The sequence below is a fragment of the Pelobates fuscus genome, chromosome 3, assembly GCF_036172605.1.
Source record: "Pelobates fuscus isolate aPelFus1 chromosome 3, aPelFus1.pri, whole genome shotgun sequence".
Lineage (NCBI taxonomy): Eukaryota > Metazoa > Chordata > Amphibia > Anura > Pelobatidae > Pelobates > Pelobates fuscus.
Window position 1 is genome coordinate 12,625,148 of NC_086319.1, and position 24,940 is coordinate 12,650,087.

The 24,940-nt window shown below is 40.2% G+C and overlaps 1 protein-coding gene across 5 annotated transcripts in view; it reads left to right on the forward strand.

Annotated features, from left to right (window-relative positions):
* SCUBE1 (signal peptide, CUB domain and EGF like domain containing 1) overlaps positions 1-24,940 on the forward strand; it is a 269,114-nt gene that overhangs the window by 78,910 nt on the left and 165,264 nt on the right. For 4 of the 5 annotated variants that reach the window (XM_063446711.1, XM_063446714.1, XM_063446712.1 and 1 more), the window contains exon 4: positions 5,630-5,764. In XM_063446711.1, coding sequence (XP_063302781.1) covers positions 5,630-5,764 — 135 coding nt within the window. Of the gene's footprint in view, positions 1-5,629; positions 5,777-24,940 lie in introns of all 5 variants that reach the window. The other variant, XM_063446713.1, reaches the window with a different exon arrangement.

A 24,940-nucleotide genomic window follows, 5' to 3' on the forward strand; every position in this document is an offset into this window, starting at 1 on the left:
ATGTGACTGTGTGGCATTGTGCATTGACAAACACACACTGATATATCGACAAAACAGGTGAGCAGCTATTGCTGCCCAGTCACTATTAAAATACCGGAGGACATGAAACTGCTTTCTTATCAGCAAACTTCACTCAAGCACTCCATTCCTAGCTCTTATACTTATCTCTACTTTTGAGTGACTTTGATATTACTAGATCTGCCTTCACCTGGCCTAGTCCTTGGCTAACCTCTCTCAAACACCCACTTTTAACAACTTAACAATCTTTCTACTGATATTCTCTTTTCTCATGGATTCAATTCCCATATTTCTGCCAGAACAGAATCTCTCCTTCACATCTAAAATCTCCTCTATCTCTGCTACAACCGCCCCACCGGAGAACCGGGCTAAGGAGCAAGCCCAACAGCCCGGCAAAGACTGGAGGGCACAACAACCCCGCCAGGAGGCGAAGGAGCCACGGCATGCGGCTGAGCTTGCCTCCTAGCGCTGAATGCCCAAGAGTTAGAACTAAACGGAGGCTATGGAAATCTCCTGCTGGTAAGAAGCATAAGGGGATGATGACCCATTTCCAGCGTGATCACTCACCCCCCAAATTACCCAACACCGGCTACTACCTTCCTAAGCTGGGGGCCCGGAGGGAGATAACCCCGACACCCTTTCCACATTCTTGGACGGATCCACACCGAACTCATTACTGTGATCAGGGAACTGTGATCAGGGAGCAGAGAGTAACTAGCGCAGAGGGAACTGTAAAAGGACACTCGCTGAGGACCAGGGCCAGCGCTGGAGTGCAGGGGCCCTGCCTCACAATTAGACTCTCTCATAGACACTGTGGGTATAGGCTGAAGGCGTGCAATGATGGGGGAGGGGGTGACTTGCGCGGGTGCTCTGCCCTTGCCTGCTACTCCCTGCACGCAGCACACCCTGCTAGAGTTGGGGCCTGGGCGTCATGCCCCTTCGGGCACTCCAACCCACACAAGACGACTGCCTTAGTTGCGCTTACCATGTAACGTGTTCTGTCGGTGGGCACCAGGGGTATATGTACCACTGAGGCAACTCTTGCTCGATAGTATACTCCCGGTTAACATAGCATGCCTACTCACAATCTTACCTTATTTAGCATTATCAAGCCTGATGCACCTTGCCTAGCTTACATACTGACATAAGTTTAGACACAAGAACCTAAATCTGTTTTAAATAAACGCACCTGAGACTTGGCACTGAAGCAGACTGTACTAGGGATTACATCTTGCAAGCTACTTGATAAGTTTTACTTATACATACAGCCGAGCATACTGAAACAGGATAGTTCCTCAACCTAACAGCTAGAAACTACCGACCCAATTATTTCTACTTGCCTTCACGCACCCTAGACAATGTGTAATGCTGACGACCGGTGTAGATATCTTTCTCTCTTATACCCCTCAGGAGCACGGCATGCTCCATAGTCCAAGCCTGCAAACCTCAACGAGTACCTTTACCATAGACATCGTTACTCAGCTTGTATTTAGCTTGTTTTATTAATCTTGTTGCAAATGCTTACAATCAACGGTACATGTGACTAAGCTTGACTTATCATAACCTTTAGTTATTTAGACATAACTGTACCAACGTTAGCCTGATATTCATATAAAAATGTGCTGTCAAATCGCATGCCATGTCAAATCTATTGTTCCTAATCGGCTTGCTAATGCTGTTGTGGCATCGCAAGACAAAATGTTAACTGTCTTTACATACACAAGAAAAATAAAGAATTCAAAAGTACATTCTAAACCTGCCATTTTTCCTAATGTTTAAAACATCCCTTTCTCTGCCACAAAACTGACTTTCACTACAGCAACTTTAATCGCTTCACTGCTACTAGTCTAATTATGGACTTCCTCGACACACTCATCACACTCAATGTCGTTTATCCTCCTCTATGCTCATGTATCCCTTACTGCAACTCACTGCCGTCTATTTCACCAATACTCTTTATTTTATCCCCTTTCTTTAAAACTACTTCTAGTGTGTAAGACAATAGAATCTATAACTTTGTGCTTTTTTGTCACTTCTCATGTCTATCCCTGTCCTCTTTACCCCAATCTCACCCACCTTGATATTTACTATGGCTAGAACACAACTAGAATCATGGTTACTCTTAACAAATAACAGACATTCCAACATGCAAAAAGGCAGGAAGGTGGCTTTACCAGCTGCAGGGTTAATCCAGAATGTCAGGGAGACAGCCACTAGAGGCCGCTTCCGCGATTACACTGAGTAAATGCACTTATTTGACGTCCTCACTAAGTCGAGTTTAAAAAAAGATCCCCATAGGAAAGCATTGAGTAATGCTTTCCTATGGGCGGGTTTGAATGCGCGCACACTTCTGAGCATGCACATTCGGCTCCACTCGGCAGCTGACATTATTGCAGGAGGAGAGGTCACCAGTGCCGGTTAAGGTTGGCAAATAAATGGTTAATTAACAATTTATTCGCCGCAAATGACTAAACAGTGACTAGGGATCTGTAGCGTTGGGAATACGTATTTGTATTCCTAACGCTATAGTGTTCCTTTAAGAACGTGCAGTTTATGAATCCGATTATCATTGGTCTTCATCTCCTATAATTTGAAAAAAAAAAAAAATCTTTTTTTTTAGCAGGTTGAGTGAACATAGTACTGTTAGACATTCTCCAAACATGAGCAATCCCTGACTCTCTGTTAGGATATTTCCTGTTAGGTTTATGTATCATCAGAAAACAGAAGGCAAACCGGATGATCATGATCTGAATCTGCCGCCGCTTCGCACGTTGTTGTTAGAAACACAAGTGCAGTGTTTTTGTTCTGTGAGATTGCAACATTAAAGCAGAATAAAAAAATAATTGTCCCCATAGCTGCTGTGCACAGATGTTTGCGGATCTGCGTAAAAATGCTAAAAAAAGATTTGTTTCTATAAAAAGGAGTTCAAACCCTTTCAGTATTCGAGGTTTCACCAACACATTTAAAAGTTTTGTTAACTTATTGGATTCCTCCTCGCCTCAAGATTTAGAGCGTGGATTGTTTAGCAGTCTGACTCCATCGCGTGGGTTAGAATGAATGGGCATTTTAAAGAATAATTCAGTTGGTTGTTTTTTTCTGAAATCATACACTTAGGGCTTTTTTTTTTGTGTGTGTTATTTTTATTTATTTATTTTTTAACGTTGGCACTGGTTTGAACTGTTCTTGTGGGATTTAAAAAGGTGCTGTATACAAATGAGACTGGTGGGATTCCTGGGCCGAGCCCAAGAAAAACTGTTGTCACTGCGATGTTTCCTGGCATTATTTAAACGAGGGCTAATTAGCTAATTAATATGCCGATTAGCAGTATGGTTTTTGCTTCCATTATTTTTGTTTGACTTAGATGTCAGATTTTCTGAGATTCCTTTGCTAAAGCATAGGGTCGGGAGACTAGCAGTTCAGTGAGTTGTTTTCATCCTCTGGAAAGGCTGCAGATATAAAAGTACATAAAATGTGTGAATACATTCTTACAATGGAGAAAACATATGGGAACAGCTTACTAATGAGCGGGAAACTTTGCATTTATTGTAAAATATTACCGAGGGACAAGAAGACACTTGCAATGTAATTCGTTGATTTTTTTCCCCCTTATTGATTATGTTAGGAATTTTACTTTTACTTTTTTTGCAAGGCTGTTAAGGTAACCTTTATCATACATGACATTTGACTTTTCAGTAACAGTAAATGTTTAACTGGCCTCATTTACTGTTTGAGTGTAATGTGTGTTTGTATCTAGATCAGTGATGGATAAACGTGGTGTAACAGATTGTTCCATAAATTGACATGTTACACAAGGCCCCTTGGGTTAGCTGTCACTACTGTGCAGCAACATAGGTGGTGGTGTCATGGTATAAAATATAATTTCCAAACTGTTCTACCAATTTTTTCATGACAACCTTAAAAAAATAAATAAAAAAAAAAAGGATTTATTTTTTATAATTTTCAAAATTAATAACAAAATTGGAAACACAACCATGTTTGAGTTTTTATTTCCATCTTTCTTTTTGGCCTTAATTTTGTAGTTGTGCATTTCAATTCACTATTTACTATTTACCAAATAACACCCCATTAAAGTTGCCGCTGTGTGTCCTTTTGGTTTCCGTAGGTTAAAAAATGGTTCGGCAGGAGTTTATTGGTGTAGGAGCCTGTGTCCCCCGGGGCAGTTGTGGTTAATGAGGCGTTTTTGAGTGAAGATTGAGAAGTGATCATTATAAGCTGGCTCTTCCCCATTTTCCTTTAGCTAACACAGAAGCCAGAGTACATTGCAGTCTTACGAGCTTTTAAAAGGTTTCAATGTCACCCTGGGGTCGTTATAATTGGAAATCCGTCCCAGTGTTTGCAGATTAACATTATTACTCTGTATGAGACTCATCTGTGAACGACGAGAGTAAAATGGGAACTTGTAAAGCAAGACGGCCAAGTCATCAGTAGCAAATGTAGCACAATATTTAAGAATGCACTTTTAAAATCGATTTTCTTATTAAAATGACAATGCAGACAGGGTACATTGGGATTTCCCTCCGTTCATTAAACAAGCTGACATTGTAGGAGGTTATGACTCTGGTAATTGAAACATGCTGTTCTGTACAAATCAGGAACTCTATAAAGAGCCTTTCACCCCATGATGCCCTTTTATGTTAGATGTTGATCCCATAGGCATGATTCTAGATTTACTGAGCAGGAAAGTGAGGGGAGTGGGGGGGGGGGGGGGGGGGAGGGGAGGGGAGGGGGGGGGGCAGAATGGAAATAGACTGTGCAGGCAGATATAAATGCATTGGCAGACGTACCTGGGACTGTAACAATGAAATAAGTTAGTACTGCATCTTTCTGCTGTACAAATATGTTATGTTGAATGTGCTACGTAAACAATTTATTTAAAAAAAATAAAATATATATATATGTGGAAAAATATTTTTATTTTTGTATATGTGTAAAAAGTATATATTTTTTTGTATCACCTGGTAAATTCAAGTGGGTGTGTGCCTGCCTGTTCCTATAACATGATTATTAATTTTGAATTCAGAGATGATGTCATCATAATGAATTATCACCTAATTATGGTATTCCTTCGAACTGGGGATATTAGAACTCTCTCTACATGCTTTTCTCTTTGCGCCCTTGTGCAAACTATGTGTACGTATGTATGAGAGTAAGCACATGTATATGCATGCAAGTTGGAGGATAAGTACTTCTCTTTGCATCCATGTGTGAGCGTGAGTACAGCTAGTTTGATGCATGTGTTGCATGAATGTGTGTGGGGTTTGTGTGGTGTCTCTGTCCATGCGTGCATCCATCCATTTATGTGACTATGCTTGTTCTCCAAATAGCTGTGTAGATTACGACATGTTCTGTGCATGTTGAAAGCATTGTAAATGTTATTGAACATCATCTGTGATTATCTTGGTAGTTACAGTGGTGTTACTTACTGACTCTGAAAGAATGACGCACACCCTTACACTGTCTGGTCGAGATTTTCCCAATTAATTTAGAATTGCCAAAAAAATCCCACCATTTGTTTTTATCATTGGACAAGTGGTCATAATTCTGCTCAGTCCTTTTCATTTCTAATTGGATTTATTTTTTTACACAACAGATGTAGATGAATGCCGTGATAATAATGGCGGATGTCAGCAGATCTGCGTTAATGCCATGGGCAGCTATGAATGTCAATGTAAAGACGGCTTCTTCCTCAGTGATAACCAGCACACATGTATCCATCGCTCAAACGGTATGTACGCAGGTAAAAAAAGGACCTCTAGTCTTTATATGAGTTTGCGAAGCCCGTTCCTTATTTACAGATTAAGGGCTGTGCTCCACATTTCACAGTTGATCCCTATAACACTAGAGGAAAAATACAGAATCGTGGGTTTGGGCTTTTATCGGACCAAACACAGTCTGTTTCACCAACATGTCGCAATCAAGCAGTTCATTAGAGGCTGACATTCTGGGAGGTAGTTAATCAGAGGTCTGTGCTAAATTGGCTTGTTTGCCCTAAAGTGTACTTTACTAGTATCCTAAAAGGGGCTTCTCCTTAGCTTTAGACATACACTGGCTATTTTTAATCTAGAATCTGCAATTTGGTTTTCAGTTCACTGCAGTGATTGTTTGAATTCGTTCTTTAAATAAATGTCAGCATTAAAAAAAAAAAAAAAAAAATGGATTCCTATCTGGAAAATTAAACCTGACATCCATATGTTAGCAGTATTAATATTCCTGCAATAAAGCATCAAGTAAATGTGGCATTTATAAGCTGTTAATAAAAGTAAAAGGGATGCAAATGAGGTATACCTTGGATATGTTTCTTTTAGGGGGTAGGCCTGTAGTGGTTATGGTGCTTGGAGTGTTCCTTTATTAATCCGCTCCCACTTATGTACTGAGTGCATCATTTATCTTACCCATAAATGATGTATTCAATTAAAATTAAGATATAAACTCAATCCAGTTTGCCCATGTCACCTTACTTCCATTTGTTGCACTATGGTAACACCCACCCGAGGGTCGGCCTACACTTAGCCTGCTCTCTTCTTTAAATTGCTTTTCCCAGGGACTCTTTCCCAAGGAGGGCCTGTCTCCTCTGTGACACCAACACTCTGGCTTCATTGCCAGCATGTGAACAGAGTGACGTTGATTCTTCTCCTATATTGCTTTGAAAGTGCTAGCGGAGTCAGCTAGGGAGTAACCATAGCAACCAAAGTGCGTGCAAAGTATTTGGTATGCTTGAAGTGCAGGAGGGCCGCCGATAGTAGGTCTTTCCTGCTCTCCCTGAGAATCAGTTCTTTGGCACCAGTGTTAATTTTGGCGGCAAATGTAAATTTAGTTTTAGTCATAGTCCTTGGACTAAATAGCCATTTTAGTTTTAGTCGTATTTTAGTCATTTGAATTGTTTTAGTTTTAGTTGACTAAATCTCTAAAAACTATCAGCAGCAAATCTGTCTCTTGACCTCCAATAAGCCATTTTATGCAAACTGTTCAGGTCGGAAAAGTAAAAGTCCTAGCAGCCAATACTGCAAGCCTCAGCGGCCTACTACTGCTCCTTTGACAAGATTTAGCTTGTTTCTGGGCCCTGTCCCACTCCCTTTGGACCGGTGGGGTTATCTTACTCCCCACTGAGGAGCTCACTCTTTACCCATATAAGCTGTGTAAGGCTGCACACTGAGTAACTGCACATCTGAGGACTGCATTTCAAGATTACTGCTGGAGTAAAACTTGTGACCCGGGTCCCGCCCACCATTACTGCAGCACCAAAGGTGAGACGTCGGAGAAAAAGAAGAGAAGATCTTGTTCAAGGAGACACAGTTTGGAGAAAAGCCGTTACCCATCTGGGCCTCAGTCCAACGAGGGCCGAATCTCTCAGCATGGCACACTTATTTGGGAGGCAGCTACTATACAGCACTCGGAGAGAGATTCCCGGAACACTGTTCGGGTCACTGAGCGTGATCAGATACGGAAACAATTGTGCTGAACTGTGTCAGTGCCTGGGGTTGGTAGAGGAACACTCTGGGGGTCTGGTGCTCCCAAAAAATGCAGAATAAGCAGTGCTGTTTGGTGGGCATAGTCCTGAGCATCCTATCAGCATTTGGAGAATGGGTACCATGCTTCTCCTGGCCTCAATGCTCACGTGGGGCTGATGCTTTAAGTTTGTATTTAGTGTGCTTTTTACGCGATCGGTTGGCTCCTGTGATATTATTTTCCTGTTCTAATATCTTGATAGCATGTTTATTCACAATCATCCATTTCTAGCACTCTCCTGTCTGCCGTACTTTGCCTGGCAGAAAGATTAGTCTATAACATCTGCCTAGACACATGTGCCTAGCTTGCTCTTGTTTAAGTGTCTTTATGACCAGATGCGCAGTTATCTTAAGCCTAACGTACGGAAGCTACATGTTTATTATCATGGTAGTTGGTACCATCATAGGTGCTCTTTAACAATTACTCGGTCCATCCCTTTTGGTGTGTGGGGAAAAAATTATGTAAATAGTTTACTTTAAGATTATGGTAACACTTTGTGTAATTTTTATTTTGCATCAGCGAGTCTGTAAACCTGCTATATTGTGCTATGCGGTGTAATTGACTGCCGCTTTATAAAATCTCATTATTGTATATGGGGATCTTATACCATAAACACCTGCCCAGCAAGGCTTTCTGGAATCTGTAGCTGCTTGACATTAGTTCTGTTCATGGCATAACATAAGCGGGCTTGCAGATTTAGCCGATAGCGTGCCCCACTGACCGTTATTAAATAGTGCTGCTGTGCACAGTTTTCTCGTGAGTTGTCAGTTGTACATATGTTCAGCTGGTGCTTGTGCTCTCAGTCAGAGCCAGTTAGGCAAGGTATTGGTGCAGGCGGTATGTGCGTGTCAACTATTACACACACGCAGATAAGGTCATTCCTTCCTCGTCTTATGTCTGTAAGAAAATGCTTATTCTAGCTTTGTGATTTTTAAAGATGACTACTGTTAAAACAACTGAGCTTAGGAAGTTGGCAGGGTCAAATAAGCCTCTTGCTCTATATCTTTTCCAAGGAGCACAAGTTGCTATGGTGCTTGGAGTGTACCTTTAAAAATTATGTGCGGAACCAGTACCAAGCTATGTGTACAATCAGACCCTGTGATTTTATCTAATTTACAAGTTTATTCTTGGCAGCTAAAATGTGTTTTAAAGACCATTTTGAACATGTTTATAACAAAAATGTGAAACGTAAATAAGGATCAATTAATTTGTTAATTTGCAGCTCTCCATTAAATATTTCCCTCTGTAACGTCATGCATTCGTATCACACTGAAGTGGGGGTACATGTGCGGGCAGTTCAGCTTGATTAGTGCACCAAACTGTGCCTTAGGAATATCAGTTGCTCTGTGGTAGCCATAACAAAAAATGAAAAATGCAGATGGTGTAATATATCAAACACAAGATAATTTATTTATGGAAATCAGGAATGCACTTTTGTAACCAAGTACCAATTCAGTATAAAACACAGTGCATAAAGACTGCATCGGTCCTGGCAAATGTCTGCTGGTGTCTCTTCTCCCGATGCATTTCATTGATTCTTCATCCAGCAATATTCCAGGGTTCCCATGGGATAACTACCAAGCTTTCACTGCAGCAAGGATGAAAAATAGTAAAACTTATTTGGAAACGGCGGCATCCTTTACGAATGCCATCTCTTTATGTTTTACTGATTAATGGACTTTTGTCCTTAAGGCTTTAAGGCTCATCCTCTGTAACTCATACACTGAAATGAATTTAACACGCGACAAGTACAATCCTTTCTTTACGAATGTTAGAATTCTGTTTCTCAGATTTTTACATCTAAAATTAAAGTTGCCCTTTATTTGGTAGGGCTTTTAAAACGTGTATCATTATTTATTACCATGATCAATTTAATCTAATTAAGGTACACATTTAATAGTGTGGGATAAGCTTTCCAAATGATTTAATATTGTTGGATAAACTTTTTAAATGATTTTCCAACATATTGATATTTATATATTAAAAAATATATAATAAAAAAAAAACAATAAATAAAAATATAGAAATATTACACAATTGTAATATTTTTCATTACGTTAAATAATTTGAAATGTTTTCCCAAAAATATTTCATTATTTGGAAAGGTTATCTAACAATATTAAATCAATGCGTAAATGCTTCAGAATGTATGAGAGCAATGAATAAAAGTAATATTGTTTGAATGTCTATGGCACACTTTTGTGCTTTGTATTAAAGTTGTTGTATTATGTCTATAAATAAAACCAGTACATACATGTATTTTAGTAAAATGTTGCCTGACGTTTATGCTAGATGATATTCCGACCTAAAAACATAACTACACAATTTTGTTGAAAATCATTATTTTTTTTAAATTTTTTGTGAAGGGTTCCTTCTTTAAAATGGTGAAAATAATAAGTTATGTCATCGCCCTCCACAAGTATATGATAAAACAGGCCTTCCAACTAGTTCAATGAAAATTCTCAACCTTTTGGGTAAAATATTCTGATTAAATACTTCTAGTCGTGATCCGGCTTCCTCTCATTTCCTACTTTGTCTCCAATTGGTCACATATAATGCTATATATATATTTTAAAAAATTCTAGTATTTTGAGGTTTTACTCGAGGATTATTGCGAGTCCTGAGAACGTATGTGCACACATCTGTTTTAATGCAGGATTGTGCACATGGAAAGTTAATGCACGAACGCTTTAGTGGTGTCTGCTTTGGCTCAAAAATGCAGGGTCTGAAGATTTGTGTATCAAACAAATTGTAAGTCTCAAGTCTACATTTATTTTGGTTATAAAATAAAATTTTAGTCCGGGGATCATTTCTGGTTTCTCAAAGTAAATTTGGGGAAGGACAAAGTAAAATAAAATGCTTGATGTAAAAAGTGCAATGAAATCTAAACTTCTGAATTTGGCATGTATTTAGGCAAATCTAGAATTTGGCTTATGCTTCATATAGCTGTGTATATTGAGGGAGGAAACTGCAATAATCTCAAAATGACAGTCATTATGCAGGCAGTTTGCAGAGAGGTGAAGGATTAATGTTCTGTATCTACGCCCCTGGGTTGGCCTTAGAATTTTTATTTTCCTCGTAAACTATTTCAACCTATTACAACAAAGTAGAAAATGCATAAATTTTAGGAATAAAATGTGCTTTTTATGTATTGTTTTATTTTGCCCATGTGATTGCTCAGGCTGTCCTGATCGATATACCAACGAGAGATGCATTTTATATAGAATCCGTAGAGGGAGCCCTAACCAGGGTCCTGTACCAATCTTTCGTTCAGTGCCGTAGCAGTAAGTACTGGGTAGCCTGACAAACACCGCACCAAGTCATCATAAATATGTCAGCGTTTTACCATATTCTGAAAGCATTTTGTTTAGCTTTTTTTCTGTCAAAGTTGCAAAAGTTAAAATTAAAGATTAGCAGCACTTTTCTATTTTTATTGAAATCAAGCATTAATCTTAACTAGTTACTGTTATTTAATACTCCAAAATATGTCTGCACCCATTATTTTAGGGTTTCAGGAGCATCTCACTTCAGCACAGACCGTTTTTTTCATTGTGTACTGCGATTTAAAAAGCGCCAGCATATTTATACAATTATACATGGAATCAATGCACCTGGCTAGTGACATTGCAGCCAATATGTAGATTAAAGGTTAGAAAGATTGTTTCATAGGCATACTGCTTATTAAGCAATGTTATCGAGGGTGACTGACTGCATTGCATTCTGGGAGGGAATTGGGAGCATTGTGGAATACATGGTTCTCTCAATGACCGCTTTAGCAGTAGTTTGTCAGGTGCCTCTGTTTAACACTTTGTTGCTCTTGCAATTTGCTCCAAGCATCACAAAACCATGAAAAAACTTCCTGTGTTTACAAAGGAGGAATAAACCAATTAAATGTTTTGTTTGTGATGTTTTATTGTGATATATAGGCTTTATATCTCAATTTAGGAATGTAGTAGATCTACGACATTAAAACAGAACTATTTCGATATTTTCATTAAAATATGTAATTACTTGCTGAACTTTATGTTTTGCTGTTTCTTAATAATTTCCACAGGAATTTTTTATTTATTTTTTTAACTTCAGAGTATTTATTTTAAAAAAAAAACATAATTTTAAATATAATCTTTTGTTGTTTATGGCAAAACAGAAGAAATGGATTTAGGATGTGAACTGTTTTTATACAGCACTGTGGCACAAAATACATTTCCAAAAGTGTTACTTTAAAAATATACCATCATTTTAATTGGATTTTCTTATATTTCACCTTTTTTCAAGAAATTGCTTTAATTGCAAAAATGTGTACCCCGAGAAAGCAATTACCCAGAATGGACTGAAAACGCTGACGGTATAACGGTTTTCTTACATCGAGCAAATTAAAGCAAGGTTGTTAAAATACAATAGGCACTCTGTTTACACATCGAATGATTGTGGTTTATTTATGGACCAGCCAAGAGTTAATTACTCAGCAACAATTGTAAAAGCTTCAAAAGTCTCTTTTTATCCTTTCTTCATTTTAAAGGCTGGCTTAACAAAACCGAATTCTCTCTATATTTTTTTAATTTAAAGGGGCTTTTCTTGTATAGTTCGCAGTCGCTTTGCTGTTTAGCTTCTTGACGGTGGTTATTTTAAAAAACAACCTTTTTTTGACCTTGAAAACAAACCAGAAGGTAAAAGGCTTGTGCTGTGCCGTTACTTATTACCAGCAATTACCGTGCGTTCAATATTGGATGCAACAGAGTACCTTTCTTTCGTTTTAATCCTTAAATAAATAACCCTGATTGATTAGCCGTCTTGTCTTAATTGGAAGAATGAGAGAACGCCACTGCAATGGTTGGAAGGATATTAGAAAGAAAGAGTAAATATATCCTTTAATATGAAGTATACATTTTGTTTGAATGGCAATTTTAAGAAAAGATTCTGCTGGCATTTTATAATGTTCCTGCTTTTTTGAAGTATTAACTGTTTAGACTTTTTCATTTCATTTGGTCTTTTGAATCTACCAGCAATGAGTTTGTAGCAGTTGCATTCTTATATTTATCTGAAACATGTAAGTGATAGAACCAAATGTTGCTGCCACTTGAGTTAATAGATTCACTATATTAAACTCCTGAATGATATAGATGGTCCTTTTGGCTTGCCGGGGGTTGGTAAATTGAGAGGAATGTCGCTCTTTGTATCCCACACTGTGTTCCAGGTATTCGACTCATTCTATCCGGTTTAGTTCCATACCTTTTTTTAAGTACGGTATTTTTTTTTCCTTTTAATTAATTTGTCCTTTGCTCTTTGAAAATCACTCGTGTAAGTTCATACTAAGGTTCTTAAGTAAATTCTCAGTAAGGTGTAACAAGTATGTTTAAAATAAATAAATATATAAAAACCTTTTGCATCGATGCCTTAGATCTCTTTTTCAAAGATGCTGTGATATAGTCCATGCCTCTTTCTATGGCATGGAAAGGTTGTAAAGGTGCTGTGTCATAGTCCATGTCTCTGTCTCTTTCTGTAGCATTGACAAGATACTAGATGCTGTGTCATAGTCCATGTCTCTGTCTCTTTCTGTAGCATTGACAGGCTGGGAAGGTGCTTTGTCATAGTCCATGTCTCTGTCTCTTTCTGTAGCATTGACAAGATACTAGATGCTGTGTCATAGTCCATGTCTCTGTCTCTTTCTGTAGCATTGACAGGCTGGGAAGGTGCAGTGTCATAGTCCATGTCTGTCTCTTTCTGTAGCACTGGCAAGATGGGAAGGTGCAGTGTCATAGTCCATGTCTCTGTCTCTTTCTGTAGCAGTGACAAGCTGGGAAGGTGCTGTGTCATAGTCCATGTCTCTGTCTCTTTCTGTAGCATTGACAGGCTGGGAAGGTGCTTTGTCATAGTCCATGTCTCTGTCTTTCTGTAGCATTGACAGGCTGGGAAGGTGCAGTGTCATAGTCCATGTCTGTCTCTTTCTGTAGCACTGGCAAGATGGGAAGGTGCAGTGTCATAGTCCATGTCTCTGTCTCTTTCTGTTGCATTGACAGGCTTGGAAGGTGCAGTGTCATAGTCCATGTCTCTGTCTCTTTCTGTAGCATTGACAGGCTGGGAAGGTGCAGTGTCATAGTCCATGTCTGTCTCTTTCTGTAGCACTGGCAAGATGGGAAGGTGCAGTGTCATAGTCCATGTCTCTGTCTCTTTCTGTAGCAGTGACAAGCTGGGAAGGTGCTGTGTCATAGTCCATGTCTCTGTCTCTTTCTGTTGCATTGACAGGCTGGGAAGGTGCAGTTTCATAGTCCATGTCTCTGTCTCTTTCTGTTGCATTGACAAGATACTAGATACTATGTCATCGTCCATGTCTGTCTCTTTCTGTAGCATTGCTAGGCTGGGAAGGTGCTGTGTCATAGTCCATGTCGCTGTCTCTTTCTGTTGCATTGACAGGCTGGGAAGGTGCTTTGTCATAGTCTATGTCTCTTTCTGTAGCATTGACAAGATACTAGGTACTATGTCATAGTACATGTCTCCTTTTTTGCATTGAAAGGCTGGGAAGGTGCTGTGTCATAGTCCATGTCTCTGTCTCTTTCTGTAGCACTGACAGGCTGGGAAGGTGCTTTGTCATAGTCTATGTCTCTGTCTCTTTCTGTTGCATTGACAGGCTGGGAAGGTGCTTTGTCATAGTCTATGTCTCTTTCTGTAGCATTGACAAGATACTAGGTACTATGTCATAGTACATGTCTCCTTTTTTGCATTGAAAGGATGGGAAGGTGCTGTGTCATAGTCCATGTCTCTGTCTCTTTCTGTAGCATTGACAGGCTGGGAAGGTGCTGTGTCATAGTCCATGTCTCTGTCTCTTTCTGTAGCATTGACAGGCTGGGAAGGTGCAGTGTCATAGTCCATGTCTCTGTCTCTTTCTGTAGCATTGACAGGCTGGGAAGGTGCTGTGTCATAGTCCATGTCTCTGTCTCTTTCTGTAGCAGTGACAGGCTGGGAAGGTGCTGTGTCATAGTCCATGTCTCTGTCTCTTTCTGTAGCAGTGACAGGCTGGGAAGGTGCTTTGTCATAGTCCATGTCTCTGTCTCTTTCTGTAGCATTGACAGGCTGGGAAGGTGCTTTGTCATAGTCCATATCTCTGTCTCTTTCTGTAGCAGTGGCAAGCTGGGAAGGTGCTGTGTCATAGTCCATGTCAGTCTCTTTCTGTAGCAGTGACAGGCTGGGAAGATGCTTTGTCATAGTCCATTTCGCGGTCTCTTTCTGTAGCATTGACAGGCTGGGAAGGTGCTTTGTCATAGTTCACGTCTCTGTCTCTGTCTCTTTCTGTAGCACTGGCAAGCTGGGAAGGTGCTGTGTCAATGGCTGTGCCTGTTTCAATTACATTATTAAGTAAATTCCTTTATGACCTCAAAAATAAAGAGCATATACAAACAGTCTTGACTGTCCACGTCCCTGAGCGTTGATTAACCAATATTACTGTTCCTCCAATTTTAAACATTATCATAATTTGTGTTACTATTATTATTACTGTTACACAGCTTTCTGTGTCTGTCTAGCATTTGTCTGTGATTTGCTCTGCGCTGTGGAAGATGTTGGAGCCTCTCACCTACACATTCTTGTGCGAGTGCTTGTCATGCTAAGATTTTACAGGAATGTGTTTTTAACTCAAGGTTCTGTAATAAGATAGAATCCAGTCTCCAGGTGTAGATTCATAAAGTGCTAGTGAGTTTAATTTTATTCTCCAAATCTCTCCTAAAAATGATCCCTTGAAATGCAAAATATGTGATTTAGCTTAAATAATCTAAAGGGTGGTGTTTGACTGGAAAGCATTTCAGCTTTGTGGACGGTACGCTCTGAGAAAGGTAAAGCATTTTTTACATAATGGCTAAGAATGCATTATGGGATAACACCATCAAGGGATTCTGGAGACTTCGTAATAAACCACAACAGCAAGAGCCCCAGATGGCATTATTTTCCCATAATACACAGTTTTCCATTCCATTATCTTTTTTGTATTTATAGTACTTGATATTTTTATGTTAGAGTTCGTATCAATGTACATGTTATGGTGGTGTTGGCTGTTAATCTACAGTGCCAGTGTAGTGTACAGGTTAATGTATAGGAGAGTGTTAGTGTTGTATAGGGGAGGTGATAATGTTAGTGTAGAGGTTTATGTATAGGAGAGTGTTAGTGTAGTATAGGGGAGGTGATAATGTTAGTGTAGAGGTTAATGTATAGAAGAGTGTTAGTGTAGTATAGGGGAGGTGATAATGTTAGTGTAGAGGTTAATGTATAGGAGAGGTGATAATGTTAGTGGAGAGGTGATAATGTTAGTGTAGAGGTTAATGTATAGGAGAGTGTTAGTGTAGTATAGGGGAGGTGATAATGTTAGTGTAGAGGTTAATGTATAGGAGAGTGTTAGTGTAGTATAGGGGAGGTGATAATGTTAGTGTAGATGTTAATGTATAGGAGAGTGTTAGTGTAGGGGAGGTGATAATGTTAGTGTAAAGGTTAATGTATAGAAGAGTGTTAGTGTAGGGGAGGTGATAATGTTAGTGTAGAGGTTAATGTATAGGGGAGGTGATAATGTTAGTGTAGAGGTTAATGTATAGGAGAGTGTTAGTGTAGTATAGGGGAGGTGATAATGTTAGTGTAGAGGTTAATGTATAGGAGAGTGTTAGTGTAGAGGAGGTGATAATGTTAGTGTAGAGGTTAATGTATAGGGGAGGTGATAATGTTAGTGTAGAGGTTAATGTATAGGAGAGTGTTAGTGTAGTATAGGGGAGGTGATAATGTTAGTGTAGAGGTTAATGTATAGGAGAGTGTTAGTGTAGAGGAGGTGATAATGTTAGTGTAGAGGTTAATGTATAGGGGAGGTGATAATGTTAGTGTAGAGGTTAATGTATAGGAGAGTGTTAGTGTAGTATAGGGGAGGTGATAATGCTAGTGTAGAGGTTAATGTATAGGGGAGGTGATAATGTTAGTGTAGAGGTTAATGTATAGGAGAGTGTTAGTGTAGTATAGGGGAGGTGATAATGTTAGTGTAGAGGTTAATGTATAGGAGAGTGTTAGTGTAGTATAGGGGAGGTGATAATGTTAGTGTAGATGTTAATGTATAGGAGAGTGTTAGTGTAGGGGAGGTGATAATGTTAGTGTAGAGGTTAATGTATAGAAGAGTGTTAGTGTAGTATAGGGGAGGTGATAATGTTAGTGTAGAGGTTAATGTATAGGGGAGTGTTAGTGTAGTATAGGGGAGGTGATAATGTTAGTGTAGAGGTTAATGTATAGGAGAGTGTTAGTGTAGTATAGGGGAGGTGATAATGTTAGTGTAGAGGTTAATGTATAGGAGAGGTGATAATGTTAGTGTAGAGGTTAATGTATAGGAGAGGTGATAATGTTAGTGGAGAGGTGATAATGTTAGTGTAGAGGTTAATGTATAGGAGAGTGTTAGTGTAGTATAGGGGAGGTGATAATGTTAGTGTAGAGGTTAATGTATAGGAGAGTGTTAGTGTAGTATAGGGGAGGTGATAATGTTAGTGTAGAGGTTAATGTATAGGAGAGGTGATAATGTTAGTGTAGAGGTTAATGTATAGGAGAGTGTTAGTGTAGTATAGGGGAGGTGATAATGTTAGTGTAGATGTTAATGTATAGGAGAGTGTTAGTGTAGGGGAGGTGATAATGTTAGTGTAGAGGTTAATGTATAGGGGAGGTGATAATGTTAGTGTAGAGGTTAATGTATAGGGGAGGTGATAATGTTAGTGTAGAGGTTAATGTATAGGAGAGTGTTAGTGTAGTATAGGGGAGGTGATAATGTTAGTGTAGAGGTTAATGTATAGGAGAGTGTTAGTGTAGTATAGGGGAGGTGATAATGTTAGTGTAGAGGTTAATGTATAGGAGAGTGTTAGTGTAGTATAGGGGAGGTGATAATGTTAGTGGAGAGGTGATAATGTTAGTGTAGAGGTTAATGTATAGGAGAGTGTTAGTGTAGTATAGGGGAGGTGATAATGCTAGTGTAGAGGTTAATGTTTGGTGATAGCGTTAGTGAAATATGGCGATGAAAGGAACGTTTCATTGAGAAATTGTATTTAGTACATTTAGTAGATATTCCCCCAAAAAACATACATCTATTTTTCCTGTCTGTTATCTCTGGTGGTATATGGAAAGGCAGCTTAGAAAGGCTGCAGATCTGCCATCTGCAGCCTTTGCAAGTCCTCCCCTTTTCCCCCAAACAAGACTTTTAATCTGTGCTATGGAGTCTATCAATCAGAGGCTTTTCACGGAGTGTGTGTGCAAACAAATGTGGATTTCCTGTTGTTAATAAGCTCTATTACAGCTCATTGAGAAGGGGGAAACATGTGTGCTGCTTCTATTAGCTGTGTGGAGCTAGTTTAAGAGGTATCAGCCCCAATTATAAAAGTGCTGATTTCTATGGCAAGTGACACGTTTATAAACTGTCATGAAAATTACAGTTTCCAGGCACATAGAACACCTAGCAAGCTATAGTGCTTTAAATGTGTGGAGTGTGCCTTTAATATTTAGTGTAGTGAAGGGGATAATGTACAGAGGTTAATGGGACACTAGACATTCAGAAGGGTGGTAACTTAGGTTGTTAGAAGGGCACGTAATGTACTCCTAATGCTATAGTCTTCCTTTGTATATTGTATGTGTGTTGCAACAGTACCTGAAATCACCAGAAGCTATCATCCGAGACAGTAACTGTTATTAAAATGGCAGCAGGTGATATGTAGTCTGTCCTACTATTATTAGGATCCCCAGACTGCATGGAGGCGATCTGTGCATTATTACCCATTCATTACAGCATCATCATTCGTGCGGTACGGGATTCTAAAACATGCTCTATCTTGATAGGTAGATAGAAATATCCTAAAATGTCATCAACCAAGCCTAGACACTATAAATCCTTCTGCTTATCATCCACTAGAAGAGGGATTTAAGAGCACTCATTGAAATATAACAGTAGAATTTGGCTCTGTCTGTGCAGCAAATCTGCGGTCTGGGGCTCCAAGTAAATTGATAAACTGTCCTAAAGAAAACATTCCCAAACTCTTTGCTTTTGTATGTTTTGTGAAGTCTCCTTTTCCTGGTTCTGTCAAAGCTGTCAAACCAATTTCCTCCATTCTGCATGGTGAAACCACAAAACTAGATTACAAAAATTGAATACACATGTTAATTGTGGCTTTTGCGTTCTAGTTCAGAGTAAATAGATTAGTGAACATTTTAAAGGTTTCTGGGGTCGTTTAGAAGTTGCTCATAGTCTCAATTCTTAACTTTTTTTTTTTTTTTTTTGGAAGAGCAGAAGTAAGTCATAATTTGCAAATTCTATGCTTTGAAAATATCTAAACATCCCATATCTCTCCTATTAAATCCTATTTTCTTCTTATCCTATTTTAACATGAGAACATGCTGCTCCCCAAATGGCCAATGTTTTGGGGTTTCTAGGATCTGTTCTTCATGTAGCCCTCACTCTGTCCAAGCTTGTAGTAATAAAATGACATTATATCCCAAAGTCCAGTGAGCTGAATGTGATTTCCCCCGGTGTGTATGTCGTGAGCTGCTGCTGGTTTCCACTCTTTTCTTGTGACATTGATTCACACAGTAATGACCGTGTCTTGTAGTGAAAGTGTGGGTTTCTGGAAACGATAAAGTGTCAATATAGGGCCCCAATGTTCAAGTGCAAGGTAAAGCGAAACATTCTCCATCCTTATTCACATGGGAGATGTCAATATTTTATATGTATTCGAAGTCACCTAATTGAGAGAATGCAGCATTCCTGGTGTGTTCCTCTGGCATGGATATTATTAGGCCTTTTCTTCTACCTGCTTTATTTGGCATAGATCAAATTAATTTACAGGTATATCTATGGACACCTTAAGATGCACTAATTGTAACTTATTCAAACTAATAACATATAGTAACCCCAGTCATGTGCCTCAGTAAATATGTGAGCATTCACTTGTATTATGGAAGCAGACACCCTCAAAATAAAGGCTGTTTGATGATGACTCTGTTATATTCTCTCGCTCAGCTCCCGTCTGACGCATTCACATAGAAATTTATATTTCAGACTGGATTTAACTGGACAATGAGTTTACATCCATTGTTGATAATACAGTTTAAAAAATCCTTGACATATAACTTTTACAATAAGCTGTAATGACACACTGAGCTGAACTAATACACTGGGCTGTATTAATACAATGAGCTGTAATGGTACAATAAGCTCAGCTGTAATGACACACTGAGCTGAACTAATACACTGGGCTGTATTAATACAATGAGCTGTAATGGTACAATAAGCTCAGCTGTAATGACACACTGAGCTGAACTAATACACTGGGCTGTATTAATACAAAAGCTGTAATGGTACAATAAGCTGTAATGACACACTGAGCTGAACTAATACACTGGGCTGTATTAATACAATGAGCTGTAATGGTACAATAAGCTGTAATGACACACTGAGCTGAACTAATACACTGGGCTGTTTTAATACAATGAGCTGTAATGGTACAGTGGGCTGTCATAATACAATGAAATGTAATGATACAATAAGCTGTTATGATACACTGAGCTGTAATTATACAATGAGCTGAGCTGTACTGATACACTGAGCTGTAATCATACAATAAGCTGTTATGATACACTGAGCTGTAATCATACAATGAGCTGTACTGATACACTGAGCTGTAATTATACAATGAGCTGTAATGTTACACTGAGCTGTACGTATACAATGAACTCTGATACACTGTATTAATACAGTGAGCTGTAATGGTACAGTGGGCTGTCATAATACAATAAGCTGTAATGATACAATAAGCTGTAATGATACAATAAGCTGTAATGATACAATAAGCTGTTATGATACACTGAGCTGTACTGATACAATGAGATGTAATCATACAATGAGCTGTACTGATACACTGAGCTGTAATCATACAATGAGCTGTACTGACACACTGAGCTGTAATGTTACACTGAGCTGTACGTATACAATGAACTTTTTAACCTCTGAACCGATTGCCCTGATTTTTGAGTATGTGTATATTTCAAGCATGCTGATTCTGAAAATGTATGTATATTTTGGAAGTTATTAATATTTTGTAAAAACTGTATTTCTCTGCCTGTGATAATTATATTACCCATTGTGTTTAGTAATCATATCACAGGCAGAGGGGAGGATTTTGTGTGGGAGTGTCTGTGTGTATTGTACGGATTGATTGGTTGTATTTAAAAACCCTGTGGGCAGTACTATGTTGGTGGATTGTGAATAAAAGAGGCTGTATGTGCAAGTACAGTCAGTTCTGCTTGACCTCATAACGAAGTGTCGTCTCGTTATTGTGGGACTTGGATTGTATGCTGATTGCCAGGAGTGTAAGCTGATTGTATGCTTTTCCTGTTCAGCAGTTTACAGCATTCATATGCTTGAGAGCATTCGTATGTTGCTCCGGTTCGGTGGTTGTGGTGTCTGCTGCAGTGCTTGGAGTCCTCAGGAAGCGCTAGAAGCATCCTTCAATGGAGGTACCCAGTCGGGGTGCTCGTCGATCCGTTACAAGGACAATTACAAGAAAACTTACAGGAACGATAGGTTGAAAAGGATCCTACTCAAACGAGCTTACAGACTATAGTAGGTGGGGTGTAAAACACATTAGGACAGGAAATAGCAATCAAATAAGGTGGGAGTAGAGCAGAGGTGGAGGAGAGAGTAGTGTGCTGCCCTTTAGGAGAGAGCAAGAGACAGGCAGAGGTTACTCTGGGAGGCCATACGCTTTCCTAAAGAGATGGGTTTTAAGCAGGGCCGGTGCAAGGATTTTTGGGTACATAGGCGAAGATGAATTTTTCCGTCCCCCCCCTCTAAAATTAACATCTTCACCTATGTGCCTCCTAACCAGCTCCTCCCTCTTCCCCGTCCCTTAGTGTTCCTCTCCCCTCCCCCCTCTTTTCCCTGTCCCTTGGTTTTTCTCTCCCCTCCCCTCTCTGTCCCTTGGTGCACCCCCCACTCTCTTAGCGGTCACACTCCCCTTCCTGGTGTGCCTCCTACCTGTCTTGTAGCGTTGCGGAGCAGACCCTCTACAGGAGCTTCAGTTTTCTGTACCTGGCTGGACTGACAGGAAGTGCTCTCTCAGTGAGCACCTCCTCTCAGTCTGTGTCAGGATCGGGACAGGGATCCAACACGCAGAGTACAAAGAGTGGAAAGGTACGTATACCGGGCCTTAGAATGGCCGGACTAACGTACCGAGAGTAAAGAATAGTCAGAGACAAGCCGAGGTCGAGGGAACGAGAAGACAGATAAGCGAGAGACAAGCCGGGTCAAGGGATAACAGAGAAACAGGGTAGTACAACGAGCCGAGTCAAAACCAAAAGAGCAAACTAGAATACCAGAGCACTGAGTGACTAGACAAGCTAGAACCACGACAGGGCAATGAGCTGAAGTAAGGAGTAAGCTTAAATACCCTGGCTCTGGATGGAAATCACGCCTCTGACAAGTACCGATTGGATATCGGACACTTGAGTGACAGATTGCTCGTGCTAGCGTCATGACGTCACGTATTGAGCGTCCTGCTAGAAAAGGACGTGGATTCCTCGCGGCCGGTGTTTAAGTGACTGGATGAACCGCGAGGAACGGAGGAAACAGCTCGCCTGGACGGATACACCACCAAGTCTCTACCTCCCTTAGAGGTAGAGGCCTCAGGTACCCTGACAGTACCCCCCCTCTCAGATACGCCCACCGGGCGGAATGAACCGGGGCGAGATGGGAAGCGGAGGTGAAATGCTCTGCGAAGGCGAGAAGCATGGACGTCCTCCTGAGGTACCCAACTCCTCTCCTCAGGACCATATCCCCTCCAGTTGACCAGATATTGCAATTTTCCCCTTGAAATTCTGGAGTCAATGATGGAGCTGACCTCGTACTCCTCCCGACCCTCCACCTGAACAGGACGAGGCGAGGGGACCTTAGAGGAGAATTTGTTGCAAATGAGGGGTTTCAACAAGGAGACATGAAAAGAGTTAGGAATGCGTAAGGCAGGTGGCAGAGCAAGGCGATACGCAACCGGATTGATACGAGTGAGAACCCTGTAAGGGCCTATGTAGCGAGGAGCAAATTTCATGGACGGAACTTTTAGGCGAATATTCTTAGTACTCAACCATACCCTATCCCCAGGAACAAAAACAGGAGCCGCTCTTCTATGTTTGTCAGCGTGTTTCTTGAACAGCGAGGAACTATGTAATAGAATTTGTCGAGTCTGATCCCATAATTTCTTCAGGTTGGCGACATGATCATCAACCGACGGTATCCCCTGAGAAGAGGAAACCGAAGGAAAAATCGAAGGATGAAAGCCATAGTTCATGAAGAAAGGGCTAGAGCGAGTTGAATCGCAAACAAGGTTATTGTGTGCGAACTCCGCCCAAGGAATCAGACCGACCCAATCGTCCTGGTGTTCGGAAACAAAGCAACGCAGATACTGTTCGATCTTTTGATTAGTACGTTCAGCAGCTCCGTTAGACTGAGGGTGATAGGCAGAGGAAAAGTTCAATTTGATGCCCATTTGAGAACAAAAGGATCTCCAGAAACGTGAGACAAATTGAGAACCTCTATCAGAAACAATCTCTGAAGGAATCCCATGTAGGCGAAAAACTTCTCTCGCAAAAATCTCCGCCAATTCAGGAGAAGTCGGAAGTTTAGGTAATGGTACGAAATGGGCCATCTTAGTAAATCTATCCACCACCGTGAGAATAACAGTCTGTCTTTTGGAAGCAGGCAAATCAACGATAAAGTCTATGGACAAACAGGACCAAGGTTTCTCAGGAATGTCCAAGGGGTGTAATAGGCCACATGGGGATGCATGAGGTAGTTTAGTCTTGGCACAAGTCTCACAAGCTGCGACGAACTCCTCAATATCCTTTCGAAGTGAAGGCCACCAGAAATCCTTGGATATCAGAGAGTATGTCTTGCGAATACCAGGATGACCAGCTATTTTACTTTCATGAAAACATTGTAAGAGCTCCAGTTGAAGTTCAGGAGGAACAAAGTTTCTTCCCTCAGGAGTGTTTCCGGGAGCTAGATGTTGTGACTTCAAGATCTGGTCAAGTAGCGGAGAATGAATTTTGAGACTGGTATTAGCAATAATATTGCATTTGGGTACAATGGAAGACAAAAGTGGTTCAACTGAAGCAGAGGGTTCATATTGGCGAGATAGCGCATCGGCTTTAGAATTCTTTGACCCAGGTCTGTAAGTCAGAACGTAATTGAAATGGGTAAGAAACAACGACCAACGAGCCTGCCTGGAGGACAGACGCTTGGCCTCTCCGATATAGGACAAGTTCTTGTGGTCTGTCAGGATGGTAACAGGATGTAATGTACCTTCCAATAAATGTCTCCATTCTTTCAAAGCCTTGATAACCGCTAGTAATTCTCTGTCACCAATGTCATACCTGCTTTCAGTACCGGTCAATTTTTTAGAGAAAAATCCACATGGATGTAATGGTTTATCAACACCCAACCTTTGAGATAGAACAGCACCTAAACCAGTCTCTGATGCGTCTACCTCGAGCAAAAAAGGCAGAGAAGTGTCAGGGTGAACTAAAATGGGAGCGGAAGCGAAAAGCTCCTTGAGAGTCTTGAACGCAAGGAGAGCTTCAGTAGTCCAATTCTTAGTGTCAGCCCCCTGTTTGGTCATGTTAGTGATCGGTGCAATAATGGAAGAATAGCCCTTAATAAAGCGCCTATAATAATTGGAAAAACCAATAAATCTCTGTATGGCTTTAAGACCTGTGGGTAAAGGCCACTCTAGAATGGATTGGAGCTTATCCGGATCCATCTTAAATCCCTCCCCAGAGATCACATAGCCGAGAAAGGTTACCTGGGTTTGATCAAAGCTACATTTCTCCAACTTGCAGTACAAGCCATGCTGGAGAAGCTTGTGCAAAACCCTCCTGACTTGCTTGTGATGAATCTCAATGTCACTAGAATGAATGAGTATATCATCTAGGTATACAATGACGCACTCTTGCTGAAATTCCCTAAGAACCTCATTAATCAGATCTTGGAATACCGCTGGCGCATTGCATAACCCAAAAGGCATGACAGTATATTCATAGTGGCCATATCGAGTATTGAATGCCGTCATCCACTCATGTCCCTGCTGGATTCTCACCAAGTTATATGCCCCTCTGAGGTCTAACTTGGTGAAAATTGTAGAGCCCTTCAAACGATCGAAGAGTTCGGTGATCAAGGGAATCGGGTATGCATTTTTAATGGTTATCTTATTCAAGCCTCGATAATCAATACAAGGTCTCAAAGAACCATCTTTCTTTTTAACAAAAAAAAATCCAGCCCCGGCAGGGGAGGAGGACCTCCTGATGAATCCCTTGTCTAAGTTCTCGTGAATATATTCCTCTAGGACTGAGTTCTCCT